The following is an 18263-nucleotide window of genomic DNA, read 5'->3' as shown; positions in this document are numbered from 1 at the left end:
ACCCATGGCTCACGCCTGTATTCCCAACTACTCAAGAGGCTGAGATCTGAGGATCACAGTTGGAAGCCAGTCCAGGCAGGAAAGTCTGAGACCTTTATCTCCAATTAACTACTCAAAACAAACAAACAAACAAAAAAACAGAAGGAGAGCTATGGCTCAAGTGGAGGAGCACTAGCTATGAGTAAAAAAGCTCATGGACAGGTACCCAGGTCCTGAGTTCAAGTGCATGCGCACACACACACACACACACACACACACACACACACACAAATGCAGGAAGTGCTTCACAGCAGGAAAGGCAGGGTACACGGAAGTACATGGAAGTCCCGCCCACCATGTAGGACCCTCAGCTCCCCCACTACCCCACCCCCCTCCCTGCCCCTTTCTCCTTCCTGTGCTTTGCTCCTTATGCATGCACTCCAGGGACTTACCCCTTTCTAGCTAGGACGAAATCCTTGCTCTATCCTCTCCTCTATCTCTAGAACTCCCACATGGATCTTCTCAGTGTTTCTTCCTCTACTGTTTTTATTAGAAATTCACCAGGAACCTGGAACTCCTCACCAAAAATCAGGGCCCCTTCCAATAAAATGAAAACAATAGAGTCATATAGGCTGGGTTCTACTGGTATGTTTTTCTTGGCAGGATTAAGGTTTGAACTCAAGGCCTTGGACCTGCTAGGCCAGTGCTCCACACCTTGAGGCATGCCACCAGCCCTTTTTGCCTTCATTGTTTTTCAGGTTGAGCTGCCCATTTTTGCTGGGAGACCGCCTTTGACAGTGATCCTCTTATCTCAATCTCCCACATCGCTGGAATCACAAGTGTGTCACCATGTTCAGATTATCGATGGAGATGGAATTTTGCTAATTTCTTTTTTGGCCTGGGCTGATTACGAATCTCTACTTCTCAAATAGCTGGGATTACAAGTGTGAGCCACTTTGCCCTACTTGGTTTACATTTAATGTCCACCAAGTAACTTTCTGGAACAAATGACGATCTCGGGTTCAGAGCTGGCTCTGCAGTCTCTCAAGGATCTTGTTTGGAGCAATAGTCATGGAACCCTCATGCTCCTTCCTGCAGGGGCAGAGTTCACTTTGGATCTCTTTGGGAGTCCCCTAAGTTCCTCTCTCCCTATAGCTTCCCTCTCCACAGCACAATACCCGCCAGGAAATGCCCTCTTGCCCAAGAGCTATCAAAGGCTCACCTGGCACAGAGCCCTGATGGTTCCTCAGCATCCACACCTCTCTCAGCTGAGCAACACCGCCAAGAAAAACCAGAGGGCAGGTGAGAAAACCAGTTGTGATCTGCCCTGCAAGAGGTGGCACTTCACGGAGGCAGCCGGGCCCCGCCTTGCGTGTCTGCAGGAGTCTTGGGAATGGAAGAGGAAGCAGACACTCTAGGATCAGTTTCCTGAAGCTCCAGTCCATCCAGCTGCTCCGTGGGAGCAGTCCGAGAGCACGGAGGCAGCCACCATGGCACAAGGTAGGAAGGACCGTGGAGCTTTGGATTCTAGGGACAAAAAGGACATGGAGAAGATGGTAAAAAGGCCAGGGCAGAAGGATGAATAGAGAGAAAGAAAGGAATGTATGGAGTTGAACCAGAAAGAGTCCTCAGAACTTACGGGTGTACAAGAATCAGGAGGCAGGGTGGAGGCTGAGAGGTTAAACACAACTGCATACCAACATGGCTGTTTCCACAGCTGAATGAGAGGGGCAGAGCCAGAGATTAGTGGAGAGCATTGCTCTCCTTCTCTGCCTCAAGCTAAGCTCTCCACACTGAGCAAGTCACTTCTTATATTCCTAGCTCCTGATGCCTGAGAAAGCTGAAAGGGGTCAGACACAGTCTTAAGGCTGTCTTCCATGTCTACAGTTCTCTGAATCGGCGTGTCTTCCCTTCCTCCCTCATCTCAGGAGTCTTTTTCTGATCATAGCTAATCTTCTTGCCATCATCCTTCTTTCTATATCACATCCCTCTCTCTAGAAAGAGTTGCTGTGAAGCTTAGTTGAAATCATTTACAGGGATGTACTTTCAATTTGCTCTACAAACTGAACAGCTTTATCTTTGTTTACTTTTTTTTTTTGGTCAGTCATGGGGCTTGAACTCTGGGTCTTAGCGCTGTCCCTGAGCTCTTCAGCTCAAGGCGAGTGCTCTACCACTTGAGCCACAGCGCCACTTCTAGTTTTCTGGTGGCTAACTGGAGAGAAGAATCTCATAGACTTTCCTGCCTGGGCTGACTTTGTACCAGGAGCCTCAGCTCTCAGCCTCCTGAGTAGATAGGATTACAGGTATGAGCACTGGTACCTGGCTGTTTACACTTTTGTGTATACATTTTTTAAAAATTTTATATAAATTTCAACTATGGAAGAAATATATGAACACATATATTGGAGTAAAATAAAACAATGATTACAAATCAAGCTTTAATGCCCTGATTCCACTTCTAGCTCCAGTCCCATCTCCAGAATAACCACTGTTACCAGACTTTTGTCTGCACATTATCATTCACATCTATGTATATATAATAATATAAAATGAATATATGTATATATTCAATTGAATACTATGGATTAGTATGTATGGATTTTTTTGTATATCCATTTTATCATCATTCTGTAAATATTTTCCTGCAATCTGACTGTAATTCTGTCAATATTTTCCTGCAAGAGACAGTATGAGTTGAAGCGCTGTCCATGCCCATCAGTACCTATTTTGTGTAGTATTTCACAATATGTGTATAAGTGATCTATTAATCCACTCTCCAACTGATAGTTAAAACAACTGTTTCTGGGCTGGGAAAGTGGCTCAGTGGTAGAGTGCTTGCCTCGCATGCATGAGGTCCTGAGTTTGATTCCTCAGCACCACATAAGCAGAAAAAGGCTGAAGTGGTGCTATGGCTCAAGTGGTAAAGTGCGAGCCTTGAGCGGAAGAGCTGAGGGACAGGGCCCAGGCCCAGAATTCAGACCCTACGACGGACAAAGAAAAAAAAAAAAAACCACAGCAACCACCTGTTTCTAATTTCTCAGTTACATAAGCGTTATTTGCATTGAACTTTTTTGTCTTTTATTTTTTTTAATTCAAGAGGGGATGTCTCTCTAAGACTGATTCTGAGTTCACATACTTTAAAATCTATTCCTACTCTCTCCTTGTTAGGCAGATGCTGCCACACCTGTTGGGTAGTATGTGTCATGTGCCAACCTGAGCAGGAGGCAGCTGATGCTCTGTGTGTAGTCAACTGGTCCCACAAGGGGTGAGCTTCTTTTTCCACGTCTTCCCTTGTGGCAGGATTGGGGTGTTCTTTCTAACAGCCAGCGATGGGTGGCAGCTGCTAATGGAAAACACATTGGACTTGGGTCAGGAATCCTGGGCTTTACCTAAGGCAAAATCCAAGTCTTGTTTTTTTCATTTCTGAGTGTGGATAATATAACACATTGTCTCTCCAAGATGGCGATGCCCTAACTGTCCTAAGGTGCTTAGAAGAGTGGCCAGCCCACAGCAGACAGGCTGAGATAAAAGTGCTGAGAGCACACAAAATCTGAAATGAGTATAGGGCGATCTTGCTTATATTTATTAATAACAATAATGATAAGTGAGTTTAAGAAAAGGATGTGTTCATAGTTATCAAAAGAACTCAGGGATGGGAGTTGGTATCTCATGCTTACAATCTTAGCTACACGGGAGGCTGAGACCTGAGGATTCAAGTGTTGAACCAGTACAGTCAGAAAAGTCCAAGAGACTCTTTTCTCCCATTGACTAGCAAAATGCTGACTAGAGGTGTGGCTCAAGTGGTAGTGTATCAGTCATGAGCAAGCAAGCCAGCTGAGAGCTCAGTTCAAGCTATTGTATAAACAAAAATAAATAAAATACATAAAAAGAAACTATGCACTTCAGTGGCCTTAGTATATTAGTTTCTCAAGCATACCACTATCTAGTTTCTAAATACTGTCATTACCGCAAAAAGAAGCTCTTTACCCATTAGAAGTCACAGCCCATTCTGCTTTCTTCCAGCTCTGGCAATAACTAATCTACTTTTCGTCTCTGTGGATTGCCTTTTCTGGACATTTCCTATTAGTGGAATTGTACAACACGCACCCTTTTGTGTTTGACTGGCTTTCACTGAGCATTAATTTTTCAAGGTTCATCCATGTTGTAGTATGTTCAACATTCTGTTGTGACTGAGAAATAGTCCACCACAGGGCCACTCCACCATTTGCTGGTTCATCAGCTGATGGACATTTGTATTGTTTCCATCTTTTGGCTACTGCATGCAGCTAATGCTTCTTTCCTGTACAGGTTTGTGTGAATGTATGCTTTCGTCTATCTTCTGTATAATCCTAGGGGTGGGACTTCTGGGCTACATATAGCTCTCGGTTCCACATTTTGTGCAATGCCAGTGCTCTGCACCATTTGTAAATCCATAAGCAATGCATGATCAAATGTCTTGAGGGAAGCTTATCTGATAATGTGTTAAGGGGAGGGAGTGTGGAGAGACCTGGAAGGCAGAAGAGTTGTTGGGGGCTGTTCAAGTCACTAGGCACAAGGCAAGGAGAGTGGAGAATGATGTGCATGTGGAATGCACACCAGGGATGTTTTAATGGAAAGACTGAAGGGACTGGGTGACATGTGAATTGCTACAGACTAAGAAAGAGGCAGGGGAAGCACAACGTAATTTAAAAACTAAACAAACCTTAAGTGATTGGGGACGACCATAGTCAAACAAGAAGCCAGAAACATGGGACACTAAAGTAAGAAGATAGTGTGAAGCCAGGCTAGGCTACAGAGAGAATTCTAGGCTATCTGAGGCTATATAGCCAGACCCTACCTTTAAACAAATAGACAACAACAACAGCAACTCAGAAATAACAAAAATCAAAAACTGAACCCATAGCCGGGCGTCAGTGGCTCATGCCTGTAATCCTAGCTACTCAGGAGGCTGAGATCTGAGGATCGAGGTTCAAAGCCAGCCCAGGCAGGAAAGGCTGAGACTCTTATCTCCAATAAACCACTAGAAAACCAGAAGTGGTGCTGTAGCTCAAGCGGTATAGCGCTCACCTTGAGCTGAAGAGCACAAGGACATCACCCAAGCCCAGAGTTCAAGCCCCACCACCAACAAAAAAAAAATAAAACAACAAAACTGAGCCCTCCTGGGAGAGGCACAAATGGAGACCAGTGACTTCAGTTTGTGTTCTAGTAGAATCTCTAGAAGGCTGAATTTTTCTCAGTACTCCAGATCCTAGGATATTGGGTACACAGCATTGGTAACCGTCAAAGAATAATCAAATTGCTAAAAGTAGGGCAGCCTGTCCAGGGGCAGCTAATCCTGGGACTTACATCCAGGTTTGGAAGCAAGTATAAGAACAAGTGAGAGCCTGGCCCTGGTGGCTCACGTCTGTAATCCTAGCTACTCAGGAGGCTGAGATCAGAGGATCATGGTTCAAAGCCAGCCTGGGCAGGAAAGGCCGTGAGACTCTTATCTCCAATAAACCACTCAGAAAACAAGAAGTGGCGCTGTGGTTCAAGTGGTAGAGTGCTAGCCTTGAGCTAAAGAGCTGAGGGACAGCGCCCAGGCCCAGAGTTCAAGACCCATGACCAAAAACAACAACAACAACAACAAAAAAGAACAAGTAAGACTGTTATCTTGAGTTTAAGAAGGTGGTTATAGGGGTTAGGGGTCCATTCTATAATCCTAGCTACTTGGGAGATCAGGGGATAATGGTTCGAGGCCTGCTTGAGGAAAAATTAGTTTAAGAGACCCCATATCTCAACAAATGGTTGGGTATAGTGCTTCCAGATATGAAGGAAGCACTTAGGCCGGGCATAGTGGTGAGTTTCTGTCATGCCCAATAACACAGGGAAACACAAGCAGGAGGAACACAGCCCAGGTTGTCCAGGGCATAAACCGCCCTTGAAATTAACCAACAGCCAGATGCTGCTGGCTCGCGCCTATCATCCAAGTTACTCAGGATGCTGAGATTTGAGAATTAAGTATCAGAACCAGCCCTGTCACACAAAACCTCCAGACTTTTTATCTCTAATTAGCCAGCAAGAGGGGGGAGGAGAGGGAGGGAAGGAGAGAAATTGGGGAAAATAAATTTAAGAAGAATAAGAAAGAAAAGGAAAGAAAAGAGAGGCAAGAGAGGTTAAGTGGTGTTGGGGTGAATCTGAAGACATGCTAAGCTGGAGAGAGAAATCAAGCTTAGGTAGGTCCACAAAAGAAGTTAAGAGGCAGAAAGACATGAACATCCAGGTCAGGGCAAAGAAGAGGGATACAGGGAGGGAGGGAGAAAGCCAGGGGGAGAGGGAAGGAGGGAGGGAAGGGAACTTGCATGCCTAACATCCGATGTGATCCTCATGTCAAACCTGTCAGGATGGTATTATTTTAACAACATAGAAACTGAGATGTACAGGCTAAGTTACTTTCTCAAGTCTGCTCAACTAGTAAGTGGAAGACAAGACTGGGCCTCTTGTCTGCCCATCACAGGGTTAGAGGTGGCCTTCGTAGACTTCCAGAGCTCCCGGAATAACATGCAGCACCACTCGGAGGAGATCAGCCTTGACCACCTCGTTGTTCGCCGGGGCCAGCCCTTCAACATCACCCTGTACTTCAGGAACCAGGGCTTCCAGCCAGGCCTGGACAGCATCATCTTTGTTGCTGAGACTGGTAGGATGGTCAGCTGGACCACAGGGAGGGGTGTGTGTGTGTGTGCGCGCGCACGTGCGTGCATGCGTGTGTGTGTGTGTACATGTACCTGTGTGGGTTGGGGTGACTGTGTGGACAGGATAGTAATGATATGATGGGGGAGCGTCAGTTCTACTTTCTTGCTAGGACCTTTGCCAGACTTGGCCAAAGGGACTCGGGCAGTGTTCAGCCTGACAAGCGGTAACAGACCCAGCCCTTGGATCGCTGCGCTGGAGACCAATGAGGCCAACGTGATGGAAGTGAGCCTGTGTGCCCCACCCACGGCAGCTGTGGGTCGGTACCTTCTGAAAGTTCGCATCGACTCCTTCCAGGGTTTTGTCACAGCCTATCAGCTCGGGGAGTTCATCTTGCTCTTCAACCCTTGGTGCCCAGGTAAGGCGTGTGTCTATGCATGGCTCCTGCATTTCAGTCTGTGTTGCCAAAGAGCTAAACTCAAGAATTTCCATGTCCCACCGTCTGGGTACCTACCAACTCACCAGTCTCTGAACTCAGCCTCCAACTCTAACCAGAATAACGAGGACAGGAGGACCTTACTGTTTATTTACCTGTTTAGAATTTAAAAAAATGAATCCAATAATCTTAAGTAGGAAACTATGATGATTATAGTTGATTATCAGTAACATCTTTCTTCATCATACATTGATGTTAACTGAATTTATTTTAAAAGTAATAAATGGACTATGTTGAGTATTTGGGGAAGGAAGTTAAAAAAACAAACAAGACTTAGAGAAAGCAAAAAGAAAGGAAAGGCTGGGAAGGTGGCTCAGTGGTAGAGTGCTTGCCTCGCATGCATGAGGCCCTGGGTTGGATTCCTTAGCACCACACAAACAGAAAAGGCTGGAAGTGGCGCTGTGGCTCAGTAGTAGAGCTCTTGTCTTGAGCTGAAGTCCTTAGGGACAGTGCCCAGGCCCAGAGTTCAAGCCCCACGACCGACAAAAAAAAAAAAAAAAAAAGAAGAAAGAAAGAAAGAAGAAAAAAGAAATGGAGGGCTGGGAAGGTGGCTCAGTGGTAGAGTGCTTGCCCTGCGTACATGAGGCCCTGGGTTCAATTCCTCAGCACCACATAAGAAAAAAGCCAGAAGTGGCGCTGTAGCTCAAGTGGTAGGGCGCTAGCCTTGAGCTGAAGAGCTGAGGGACAGTGCCCAGGCCCAGAGTTCAGGCCCCACGACCAGAACCCCCCCCCAAAAAAAAAGAGGAAAAAATGGAAGGAAGGAGAGAAAGAGGAGACAAGAAGGGAAAGGAAAGAAAAGTAGAGGAAAGGAGGGAAGGGGTAAGGGAGAGAAGTTACAAGGCAAAGCACACCAATCTACAAGTACATTCTCCAGTAAAATGAATCCGTTACCATTCTTTTGTATAGCTTTATAAATGTATTCTCTACACAATCAAATATAAAATCTGTTGCTCTGCCTCATGTTTATATTGAGTCTATTGCTGGTAGTAGTGTGGGCTCCTAAGATCCTCCCTCCTCTCCTCCTCCCCCACCCTGTCCACCTCTTGATGTCACTTGGTGGTGCCCGGTCCAGAACTCAGATTCCATAGGACTGTGGGGCTAGGAATGGGTCAGGGAAGACTGAAGACAGGACGCTGACTTTTCTGCTTTGTCTCTTCCCATGTTGATTCCTAGGTGATGCTGTCTACTTGGACAGTGAACCCCAGAGACAGGAGTATGTTGTGAATGACTATGGCTTCATCTACCAAGGGAACAAAAACTGGATCCACCCGTGCCCCTGGAACTATGGACAGGTGAGTCTCAATCCATTCAGACTCGGGGTTTGTGAAGACATGGGAGGGGAAGCAGGGTGAACTGCTGACCAATGATAACTAAATGGTACCAGAAAGGTATGAAATGTGATTCAGGCTGCTTAGGGAGGTGTGTTCTTTGCTGATTATTTTGGCATTGGGCAATAAGACCTAGAGAGAAAGGGCCACAGCCCACAGCATTACACTGAGGATGGCAGGAATGAACAGGACACACAATGGCAAGGATGATGCCTAGTATTGTTTTTTTGTCAGTCTAGGGGCTTGAACTCAGGGCCTGGGCACTGTCCCTGAGCTTCTTTTGCTCAAGGCTAGCACTCTACCACTTGAGCCTCAGTGCCACTTCCGGCCTTTTCTGTAGATGTGGTACTGAGGAATAGAACCCAGGGCTTCATGCATGTTAGGCAAACACTTTATCACTAAGCCACATTCCTAGTCCAGATGCCTGGTATTTTTGTGTTTTAAACTGTTTCCAGTTGGGGGTCCCACTTTCCACTTTCTCATTTCAATCTACACAATCCATAGCAATGGAGCAATGGATTCTTTCTATGAAATCTGTCACCCTGATGAAAATTTGCCCTGACTATAGCTGGAAAAGGGACAATGTGTAGCAATGCCTCTCTTTTGACCTCAGGACTATTGGTTCATCCCTTGTTTTGATGACACATCTTTTCATTGTAATACATACATCATTGTCTTTAAAAAAAAACACAACACAACTTTTCAGAGCGAGGTATGGTGTTGCATGCCTGTAATCTGAGCTGTCAGGAGGCTGAGGCAGGAATCAGGGAAGATCTTGAGTTTGAGTCCATCTTGGGCTACACAGTTTGCAAAGAAAAATTTTTTACATGGACACTGAGAACATGCAGGTCATCTTAAGCACTGCTACCCCTTTGGTAACTGTTCCTCTGTACTTTGCTTCCTACATGTCTTCAAAAATGTATGATCTGTGACATCGATCAAGATATACTGTACCTATAAACTGCTTTCTTGAACGGTAACCCCTTTGTACAACTACTTAAAGATAATAAAAAATATAATTTAAAAGAATATACGATCTTATATCTAAAAATAGTGTCCTATCCTTTGTAATGCTTGGAAACTTTTGTCTTTCTAGAAGCCTATCTTCCACTTAACACTCACCCACTCCCTCCAGCAGGTGCTTCAGGAAGTCCAAGGCCAGGCCAGGAAGAAAGGTCTCTGCCCTCAGGGCTCTGAGGAAGGGAGAAGATCAGCCCCTAGCCATTGAGAAAGGGTGTCGGCTGGGACACTGGGGTTCCGTGTAGAGCTTTGTATCAGTTGGATATGGGTTCCTCTTCTAGAGGTCCCTAGACTTCCAACACAGGTGACCTTCAGTTAACATGTGTCTACAGTTCAGAGGAAACTGGCAACCTCAACTGGCCCCACCTCAGGGAGCCAACTGCTTATTCAATGTGGGATCTTGTGAGAGCCTGGGTAGAAGTTTGCTGTCATCTATGAAAATTACAAGTGAGGAGCTGCTGCCTTCTAAGCCCTGGCCCTTCTTGTTCTGTTTGTCTTCTTCAGAAAGCATGTATTGAATATCTGCTCAGGGCCAGGAAGGTATTAGAGATATGTGAGTAGTGGAAGATGGAGGAAGTCCTAGATAGGTGAAAAATAAATATAACACTGACCTGATTCCACAGGTGACATATACAGTATGATTGAGAGACGTGTGCAGAATGTTCTAGAAACTAGGAGGAAGGCTCTTGGATGAGCACAAGGTACCGAAAAAAGCTTCCTGAGACAGAAGATGCTTGAGCTGTTAGCCATGGCAGAGGACAGGCCTGAGCCAAGACACAAAGGCCAGAAACAAGTTTGGCCTGCTACTGGGCTTATAAGGAATTTGATATTGCTGAAGCAAAAAAAGGTGATTCAGGAGAAGGGAGGAGCTATGGAGATGAAATATTGAAGAATCAAAGCTCCAGCCCTCTTTAGGAACCATCCAATCCCTATCTACCTCTCCTAGCCTCTCAGCTCTGTTTTTCTTTTCTCTTCTCTTTCTTTTTTGCCAGGCCTGGGACTTGAACTCAGGGCCTGGGCACTGTCTTGGAGCTCCTTTCGGCTCAAGGCTAGTGCTCTGCCAGTTGAGGAATCGAACCCAGGGCTTCATGCAGGCTAGGCAAATAAGCCACATTCTCAGACCTCAGCTCTATTTACTGATTTGCCACACTGTCCCCTTGGGAAGACAGATTGGAGAAGCCTCTTGCTGAGTATGGCCCACTGTGACAGGGAAATAAGCACATTCATTTACAGTGGCATCTTCTTACAAAAATATATGGGGGTCCCTACACTGTGCTGGGTACTGTGCCAGGCCTGGCTTAGAGAGAGCTGGATAGAGACAACATCCACTTAGGCAGAAAAGAGGAGCCTTGACTATATTGTGTAACTAAGTGATGGACATGGGGATGCACCCAGAGCTACAGACCTAACCACAGGATAGGCCAGGGAAGGCCTCGGAAGAGGAAGAAGCATCATAGTAGGGCTGAAGAGCAAGGAGGAACCCCAGGGTGGGAAGTTCTGTAACTCACATGTGATTGGTCAGTCCAGAGCCCAGTGGGTTGTGGGTATCATGGTAGATTCCCCACCCACATGGCTGCCGGCGATCAGCTGGGTCACCAGGTTAAGTGTGGAAGAATTGGCAACTTGGTTTTAGCTAGAACAACTCAGGGGATCCAGGAGGGGATATAAGACGGATGGAGAGAAAATGGAGAATTTTCACCAAGACAGACTTGAGAAAACTCAGTGATCACAATAATCATTGTAACATGAGCAGGAAAGAACTCGACTTGCAGCATATACTCATCCAGTGAGGTAAAACCCCAGATCTTTGCCAGGGAGGCTCTTCGGGGTCTTTCTGTTTGATCTTCCAAATGGGTTTTATTTTGTAAACATACTCTATTGGAGAGCTGGGTGGGGTGGGTTGTGTATTTCTTCATACACACATGCCAAGCATGGGTACCTTTCTTCTCTGCACCTCTTGCAGTTTGAAGAGAATATTCTAGACATCTGCTTGGAGCTGCTAGACAAGAGTCTGCATTTCCAGATCGACCCATCCACAGACTGTGCCCTGAGGGGAAGCCCTGTCTACATCAGCAGAGTGGTGTGTGCTATGGTGAGGTCACTGGTGTACAAGGGGACCTCTGCCCTCTCAGTTGTCCCCTGCATTGCGGACAGGGCGAATCACGGAGCAGAATCCCTCTGCAAAGGCATGTAGGTTTTCTCAACTGAGCGTGGAGATAGCTGGGGATAGAGCACCACCTCTGTTAATTCCAGATTCCATGTGTTGGAAAAGCTTCAGCCTGGGGAATTGTTTTGCTGTTTCTAGATTTTCCTTGTTCTGAAAGTATTTTTAAAAGCACCCAGAAAGACTGGGGTAGAGCTCAATGGCAGAGCACTTGCCTAGCATGCTCAAGGCCCTGGGTTCCATTCTGAGCCCTGAAAACCAAAACCAAAATCCATTCAGGGCCAAGCTCCATCTTCACAGGAAATTGAAACAGAAGAGTAATAAACAGAAGAACACAACTCAGACTAGTTGACCTCCATCTTCCAGCAGGGCTGGAAGTTCCCCGGTAGAGTGAGAGCCAAAGGTCTCCTCTGTGTTTCAAGGCCCAGGGATTTTCCCCACGTCCATCTTGGTCTTCTGTCTATGGCTTCTCTGCAGATCAACAGCAATGATGACAACGGGGTGCTAAATGGCAACTGGAGTGAGAATTACATGGATGGTATCAACCCTGCAGAATGGACGGGAAGCGTGGCCATCCTGAAGCAGTGGCATTCCACAGGCTGCCAGCCAGTGCGCTATGGGCAATGCTGGGTCTTTGCTGCTGTCATGTGCACAGGTAGGAAGTGGGAAGGACTCCTATGAGGAGGTGCAAAGAGTCCTCTGAACCATCATGTCCCAGTTGCACAGTTCCTACCAAGGGAAGCCTTCTCCGTTTAAATCTTATCACAAACCTTAGGTCTCACAAATCTGGGTTTATTTTAGATGACGGTTCTAAAGAAGAAATTACCACATACATCCCAAAACTTGATGCCTTTCCCTTTTTCACACAACCTAACAAAATATTCCTAAGACAGAAGAAACTGTAAAGGTCCAAGAGAAGCCAGGCCAAGTAATTAGAACGGGCTTAATGAAGATATTCACATGGAAGGGAAATGTGCTACTGAGCTGTGGTCTGGGCCGTGGGACTAGTACAATGTGGCAGACTAAGAAAATGATCTTGAATTTGAAGTTGTCACAAGACCACACGAAGACCAATTTTTCAAAGAGGGCGTGGATTCTAAATTAATGGAAGGGAAATACTTAGGGGGTAAAGAAGGCCAATGGAAGTTTGATTTGTGTGTGGCAAGAAGAGCTAGCCACTGGAGGAGGTGAGGAGGAAAGCTTAGGGAAGTGACATCTAGAAATGAGTCACATGTAGGAGGTGACAGCCACGGCCCTCTTGCCTGTTCATGCCTCCCCCAGGAATACTCTCCTGCTCCTGGGCCTCACCCTCCCTCTGCCCCCATGCTCAGGCTAGCTGTCAGCCTCTTGACATGTATAGCCACGTACCTAATGATTATTCATGTTATCTGGGGAAAGATGTCAGATAAGGCTTCCACTTTACAGGACTCCAGTAGCATCCAGAAAGGCCAGATCCGCACATAATTTGGAGTTTATTGGTAGTCTAAGCTTTTGGTATAGAAATTTCCAATGTGACAGGCTTGGTGAAGTCTGTGAACTCACGTGTGCCAGGCCTGTCTCCGGGCTCTCAGATGGATGTGACAGCCCTGGAGGAATCCCAGAGAGCCACAGGCTGCCGAACACACCAGAGCAAGCCGAGGGCACAAGGAGATCTCTGTCAGCACTGACAGAGGGTGACAGAGTGAGTATTCATCAACTCTGCAACTATAAAGTGTGATCTTGAGATGGATGCTTTGATGGCTGAGGGATAAGAACCAAATAATTCAACAGTTTTGATATCAAAAGTCACAGACATCAGGGGGAGAGAAAATGTAAGACTGACAGGCTGAGAATGGATCTTTTGAAGATAAAAAGGAACTTATTAGTATGGAGGGAAAACCAAGTGTCAAGGGCCAGGGGTGTGTGTGGCGGGAGAGAGCCAGGTTTGGGTGGGGTAGTCTAGACCCAGGCGAGAGAGGTGGAGACAGTGGATAGAGGTTATGCAATAACAGCAGAGCAATTAAAATGTTTACCAGAATTGTGGCCCTTTGGTAACCTTGGAAACACTAAGTTGGGCAAAGGGGATCCAATATGGCCCAGTCCAGTTGAAACTCAATTAGCTCTTACCAAAAGGGCTATTGTAGTATATATTAATATATGTGGCAATTTAAAAATTTGACCCATTCATCCAACACTTAAACCTTTATTCTGTGCTAAGCACTGTGTTCCAGTTATGCTTCCATAAAAAAAGATAGAGAAGGCCCAGATTCTTTGGTCCTCAACTAAAAGGAGTTAGCCAAATTCCTTAACCCTTGTCAAAGCATGTTTTTAAAAATATATGGATAGTAACAAATCTCTCTCTCTCTCTCTCTCTCTCTCTCTCTCTCTCTCTCTCTCACACACACACACACACACACACACACACACACACACACAGAGTTTGTTCCTATACATGCATACCTATGGTGAAGTTCAATTTATAGATTAAGCACAGTGAGAGATGATCAATAATAACTAATAGGGCTGGGAATGTGACTTAGTGGTAGAGTGCTTGCCTAGCATGCATGAAGCTCTGGATTTCGATTCCTCAGTACCACATAAACAGAAAAAGTTAGAAGTGGTGCTGTGGCTCAAGTGGTAGAGTGCTAGCCTTCAGCAAAAGAAGCTCAGTGACGGTGCCTGGGCCCTGAGTGCAAGCCCAAACACTGGCAAAAAATAGTAATAGTAGGGGCTGGGAAGGTGGCTCAGTGGTAGAGTGGGTGCCTTGCATGCACGGGGCCCTGGGTTCGATTCCTCAGTACCACATAAGCAAAAAGAAAAAAGCCAGAAGTGGCGCTGTGGCTCAAGTGGTAGAGCGCTAGCCTTGAGCTGAAGAGCTGAGGGACAGCGCCCAGGCCCAGAGTTCAGGCCCCACGACCAGACCAAAAAAAAATAGTAATAGTAATAATAATAATAGTAGTAGTAAGCCGGGCGCTGGTGGCTCAAGCCTGTAATCCTAGCTACTCAGGAGGCTGAGATCTGAGGATCGCAGTTCAAAGCCAGCCCGGGCAGGAGAGACCGTGAGACTCCTATCTCCAATAAAACCACCAGAAAACCGGAAGTGGCGCTGTAGCTCAAGTGGTAGAGCGCTCACCTTGAGCTGAAGAGCTGAGGGACAGCGCCCAGGCCCAGAGTTCAAGCCCCACGACCAACAAAAAAAAAAAAAAAAAAGTAGTAGTAGTAGCTAATAACAAAAAAAAAACAAGTATAACAACACACCATAATAAAACTGCCAGCATCCCTGTTCTTGTACTTTTGACTGATTATTAAATAAATTAAGTTACTTGAACCCAAGTACTGCAATACCACAATGGGTGATCTGATAACCCAGGAGGCTACTGAGTAGGTAGTGCATACGGTATGGATACACTGGATAAAGGGATGAGTCAGGTCCTGGGCGTCAGGATGGCTGGAGATTTCATCACGCTACTCAGAATAGCATACAACTTAAGACTGATAAATTGTTTACTTCTGAAAATTTCCACTTAATAGTTTTGGAATGTGAATGAGTGTAACTTGAACCACAGAAAGTGAGTCATAATCTAAGAAGGTATTGCCAATAAATGCACTACCATTAATTGGCAAGCAGCTCAAATCCTTTGTGCCTCAATTTCCTCAAACATGGATAGGGAAAGTAGTGGTTCTTACCTCTTACTGATACTACTCTACTACTACTACTCTTACCTAGCAATAGTAGGTAATATATGTCAGAATTATCTAGGGCTGTTTTGGTTCATCTCCTAAATGACTTTGCAATTCTTTCCTCACTTCCATTTAACAGATGAGGAAACTAACAAGAGTCTGTCTCGCCCCCCAGGTCTGGCTAGCCATGCTTTAACCACCAGGCTATCTATTGGGTCAGGAGCACTGTCAACAACTTGTTCAACACACATTGCTCTGGGCACACACTTGGCACTGTCACTGTTTCTTCTCTTCCCTGCCTCCTATAAAATAAGAGCCATTTTGCAGATGAGAAAAGATACAATTACACTTTTTTTTTGGACAGGCAACTTCCTTGACATCATTTAACTGGCTGTTACATGGAAATTTCAAGGAAATTCTTAGGCTACTTTTCCTGTGCCCAGGGCCAGTCCACTCCAGAGATGAGTAGCTCATTAAGTTCTTCTTGTTCTGGCCACCATCCCTTTAAGAAGATTGGTACCTTTCATTCCTTGGCTGGGGGACTGGGAAGTAACCTGGATGCCTTTCAGTATAGGGGAGACAGTGATGCTCTGTGGCCTGAAACCTCTCCCAAAAAGCAAAGTGTCAAAACTGTATAGATAAGTAGGTATAAAGAGACAGAGTAGCTGGGCACTGGTGGCTCATACCTGTAATCCTAGCTACTAAGGAGGCTGAGATCTGAGGATCTCGGTTCAAAGCCAACCTGGGCAGGAAAGTCTATGAAACTCTTATCTCCAATAAACCATCAGAAAACTGGAAGTGGCACAGTGGCTCAACTGGTAGAGCGCTAGCCTTGAGCTGAACAGCTGAGGGACAGCGCCCAGGCTCAGAATTCAAGACTCAGGACCGACAAGAGAGAGAGAGAGAGAGAGAGAGAGAGAGAGAGAGAGAGAGAGAGAGACAGACAGACAGACAGACAGACAGACAGACAGACAGACAGACAGACAGACAGACAGACAGAGACAGAGAGACAGAGTGTATCAGTGGCTATACAGAGCTGTGGGTGGGGAGAAATAATAAGTGGCTGTTAGTGATGATCGCATGTGTATGGGCATGTGTGTACTAGTACTGGGGCTTGAACTCAAGGCCTGAGCACTGTCCCTTAACTTTCATACTCAAGGGTGGTGCTCTACCCATTTGATCCACAGGTCCATTTCTGGGTTTTGGGTGATTAATTGGAAAGAAGAGTCTTATGGACTAGTGGGGAAGATGGGAGATGGCTAGGGAACACAAAGTATGTGTTTTCCTTAATAGATCCCTACTTATGAGAGGATTGGAACATAGGATCTTCCACTTGAAATGTTTTGGAAACCTTCTAAGCTAGCTGTAGTCTAAGATATATTCTCACTTAATTAGGTAGTCGCCTTCATTAAGTACATCATCTTTTATTTCAATACAGCTCTTGTTCCAATTGTTTTTACCGAGCCCTAAGTCTCAAAGAAGAAACTTCACCTAAGGGCCTAGTATATTATTTTCCCCTTACTTTTCCTTAGATCTCAGTCCAAACTCTTGCACAATGCTATGGCTTGAATGCATATTTACCGTTACTTGCCACTGATTTATGAGACGCCATGAGTGTATGAAATGTTCATTTATAAGGCAGTTGGTTAATATTTGGCATGTTTACAAAGATGTCTGGCACATCATTTTATTCAAGTGTTAGTTATTCTAATTAGTATGATACTGTTTTAATCTCTGCTTCTTGGGTGCCAAAGGATTGGCTAGGTCTCATTCTAGCCACATCAAACTTCAAACTTTATCCTGTGTACTTCCCCCCCACCCCCCGCCGCTTTATTTTCTTCCTTTCTTTTTTTGAAATGTCTGTGTCTCATTTATGAAATTATCCCAATTGGCCTGCTTCAAGTTTTGCTTTTTAGAAACTTAAACTAATTGTTTTCCTTCTTTAACTCATAAGCCACAGGAGCTTTCCTGCTGAGGCTTCCGCATGTACATAACACAGCTAGGGTGAATGGGAAAGCCAAACCACGGCCCTTCACCCAAGAAGCTGATGGTCTCAGCCCCGAATCCTAATAACAGGAAAAAGTAGAATTCCAGCTAGTTGGTTTGAAGATGGGGATTTAAGGCAAGGAGCTACCTGAAGCTGAGTCGGGCCCCTGACATTTGCCAACAGAGTGGCGTGGCTGGACTACTTGCTGGCTTGGGCAGGAGACAGGACAACTCGCTAGACTTTCTGTTGGCTCTGACCAACATGTTAGAGCAGCCAGCAACCTGACCACAGAGTCAGGTTAGACAGCTCCTGCCTGGCCCAGCAGATGCTAGATAAATGCTTTCCCTAGACCCAGCGCGCTGAAGTCCAGGAATCCACAGAGTCCTTGAAACCACCAACTCCTTGAATCCACAGCCCACGGGTGATTTTGCTGCCTTTTCTGCAGTGATGAGGTGCCTGGGGATTCCCACCCGCGTGATCACTAACTTTGACTCTGGCCATGACACGGATGGAAACCTGATCATAGATGAGTATTACGACAACACAGGCAGGATTCTGGAGAATAAGAAGAAGGATACTGTTTGGTGAGAGATGATCTTTCTATTTCTAGGGGCCATGCATCCTGGCCAGGTCCCACAGTAGGAAGTAGGTCAGGACTGTGTCCATAGCCTGCTGCCCTGTCCCATCTGCCTGTCTCTTTCAATCCCAGGGTTGAAGTGGTATCCCCACCCTAAGACAGAAAAACAGCTGAACAAAATCACAGCTGTGGGTTTAGAATCTTCAGATCACATGAGCTCTCAATCCTGGGCTGAGATGTCCTCCATGTGGTTGCCATCTTCATCTAATACTCAGCCCATGGTTCTGACCACAGGAGGGCCCCAAGTCCTACTTCCAGACGGACACTGTTGGTCAGCCACACACACAGGAAATGAGCTACAAGGACCTTGCTGAGGGAGTGTG

The 18263-nt window shown here is 45.8% G+C and overlaps 1 protein-coding gene across 1 annotated transcript in view; it reads left to right on the top strand.

Moving 5' to 3' along the window:
- The first annotated feature begins 1469 nt into the window (after positions 1-1469).
- Tgm5 (transglutaminase 5) overlaps positions 1470-18263 on the top strand; it is a 25670-nt gene continuing 8876 nt past the window's right edge. Inside the window, exons 1-7 of the mRNA XM_070005923.1 lie at positions 1470-1479; positions 6476-6655; positions 6821-7066; positions 8318-8436; positions 11456-11584; positions 12134-12311; positions 17749-17887. Of these exons, the coding sequence (XP_069862024.1) occupies positions 1470-1479; positions 6476-6655; positions 6821-7066; positions 8318-8436; positions 11456-11584; positions 12134-12311; positions 17749-17887 (1001 nt within the window). The remainder of the gene's footprint in view (positions 1480-6475; positions 6656-6820; positions 7067-8317; positions 8437-11455; positions 11585-12133; positions 12312-17748; positions 17888-18263) is intronic.

The sequence above is a fragment of the Dipodomys merriami genome, unplaced genomic scaffold (genome assembly GCF_024711535.1).
Source record: "Dipodomys merriami isolate MVZ:Mamm:240054 unplaced genomic scaffold, mDipMer1.0.p SCAF_69, whole genome shotgun sequence".
Classification (NCBI taxonomy): domain Eukaryota; kingdom Metazoa; phylum Chordata; class Mammalia; order Rodentia; family Heteromyidae; genus Dipodomys; species Dipodomys merriami.
Note: the sequence above shows the minus strand (reverse complement) of the source record. Positions and strands in the feature narration are given on the sequence as shown.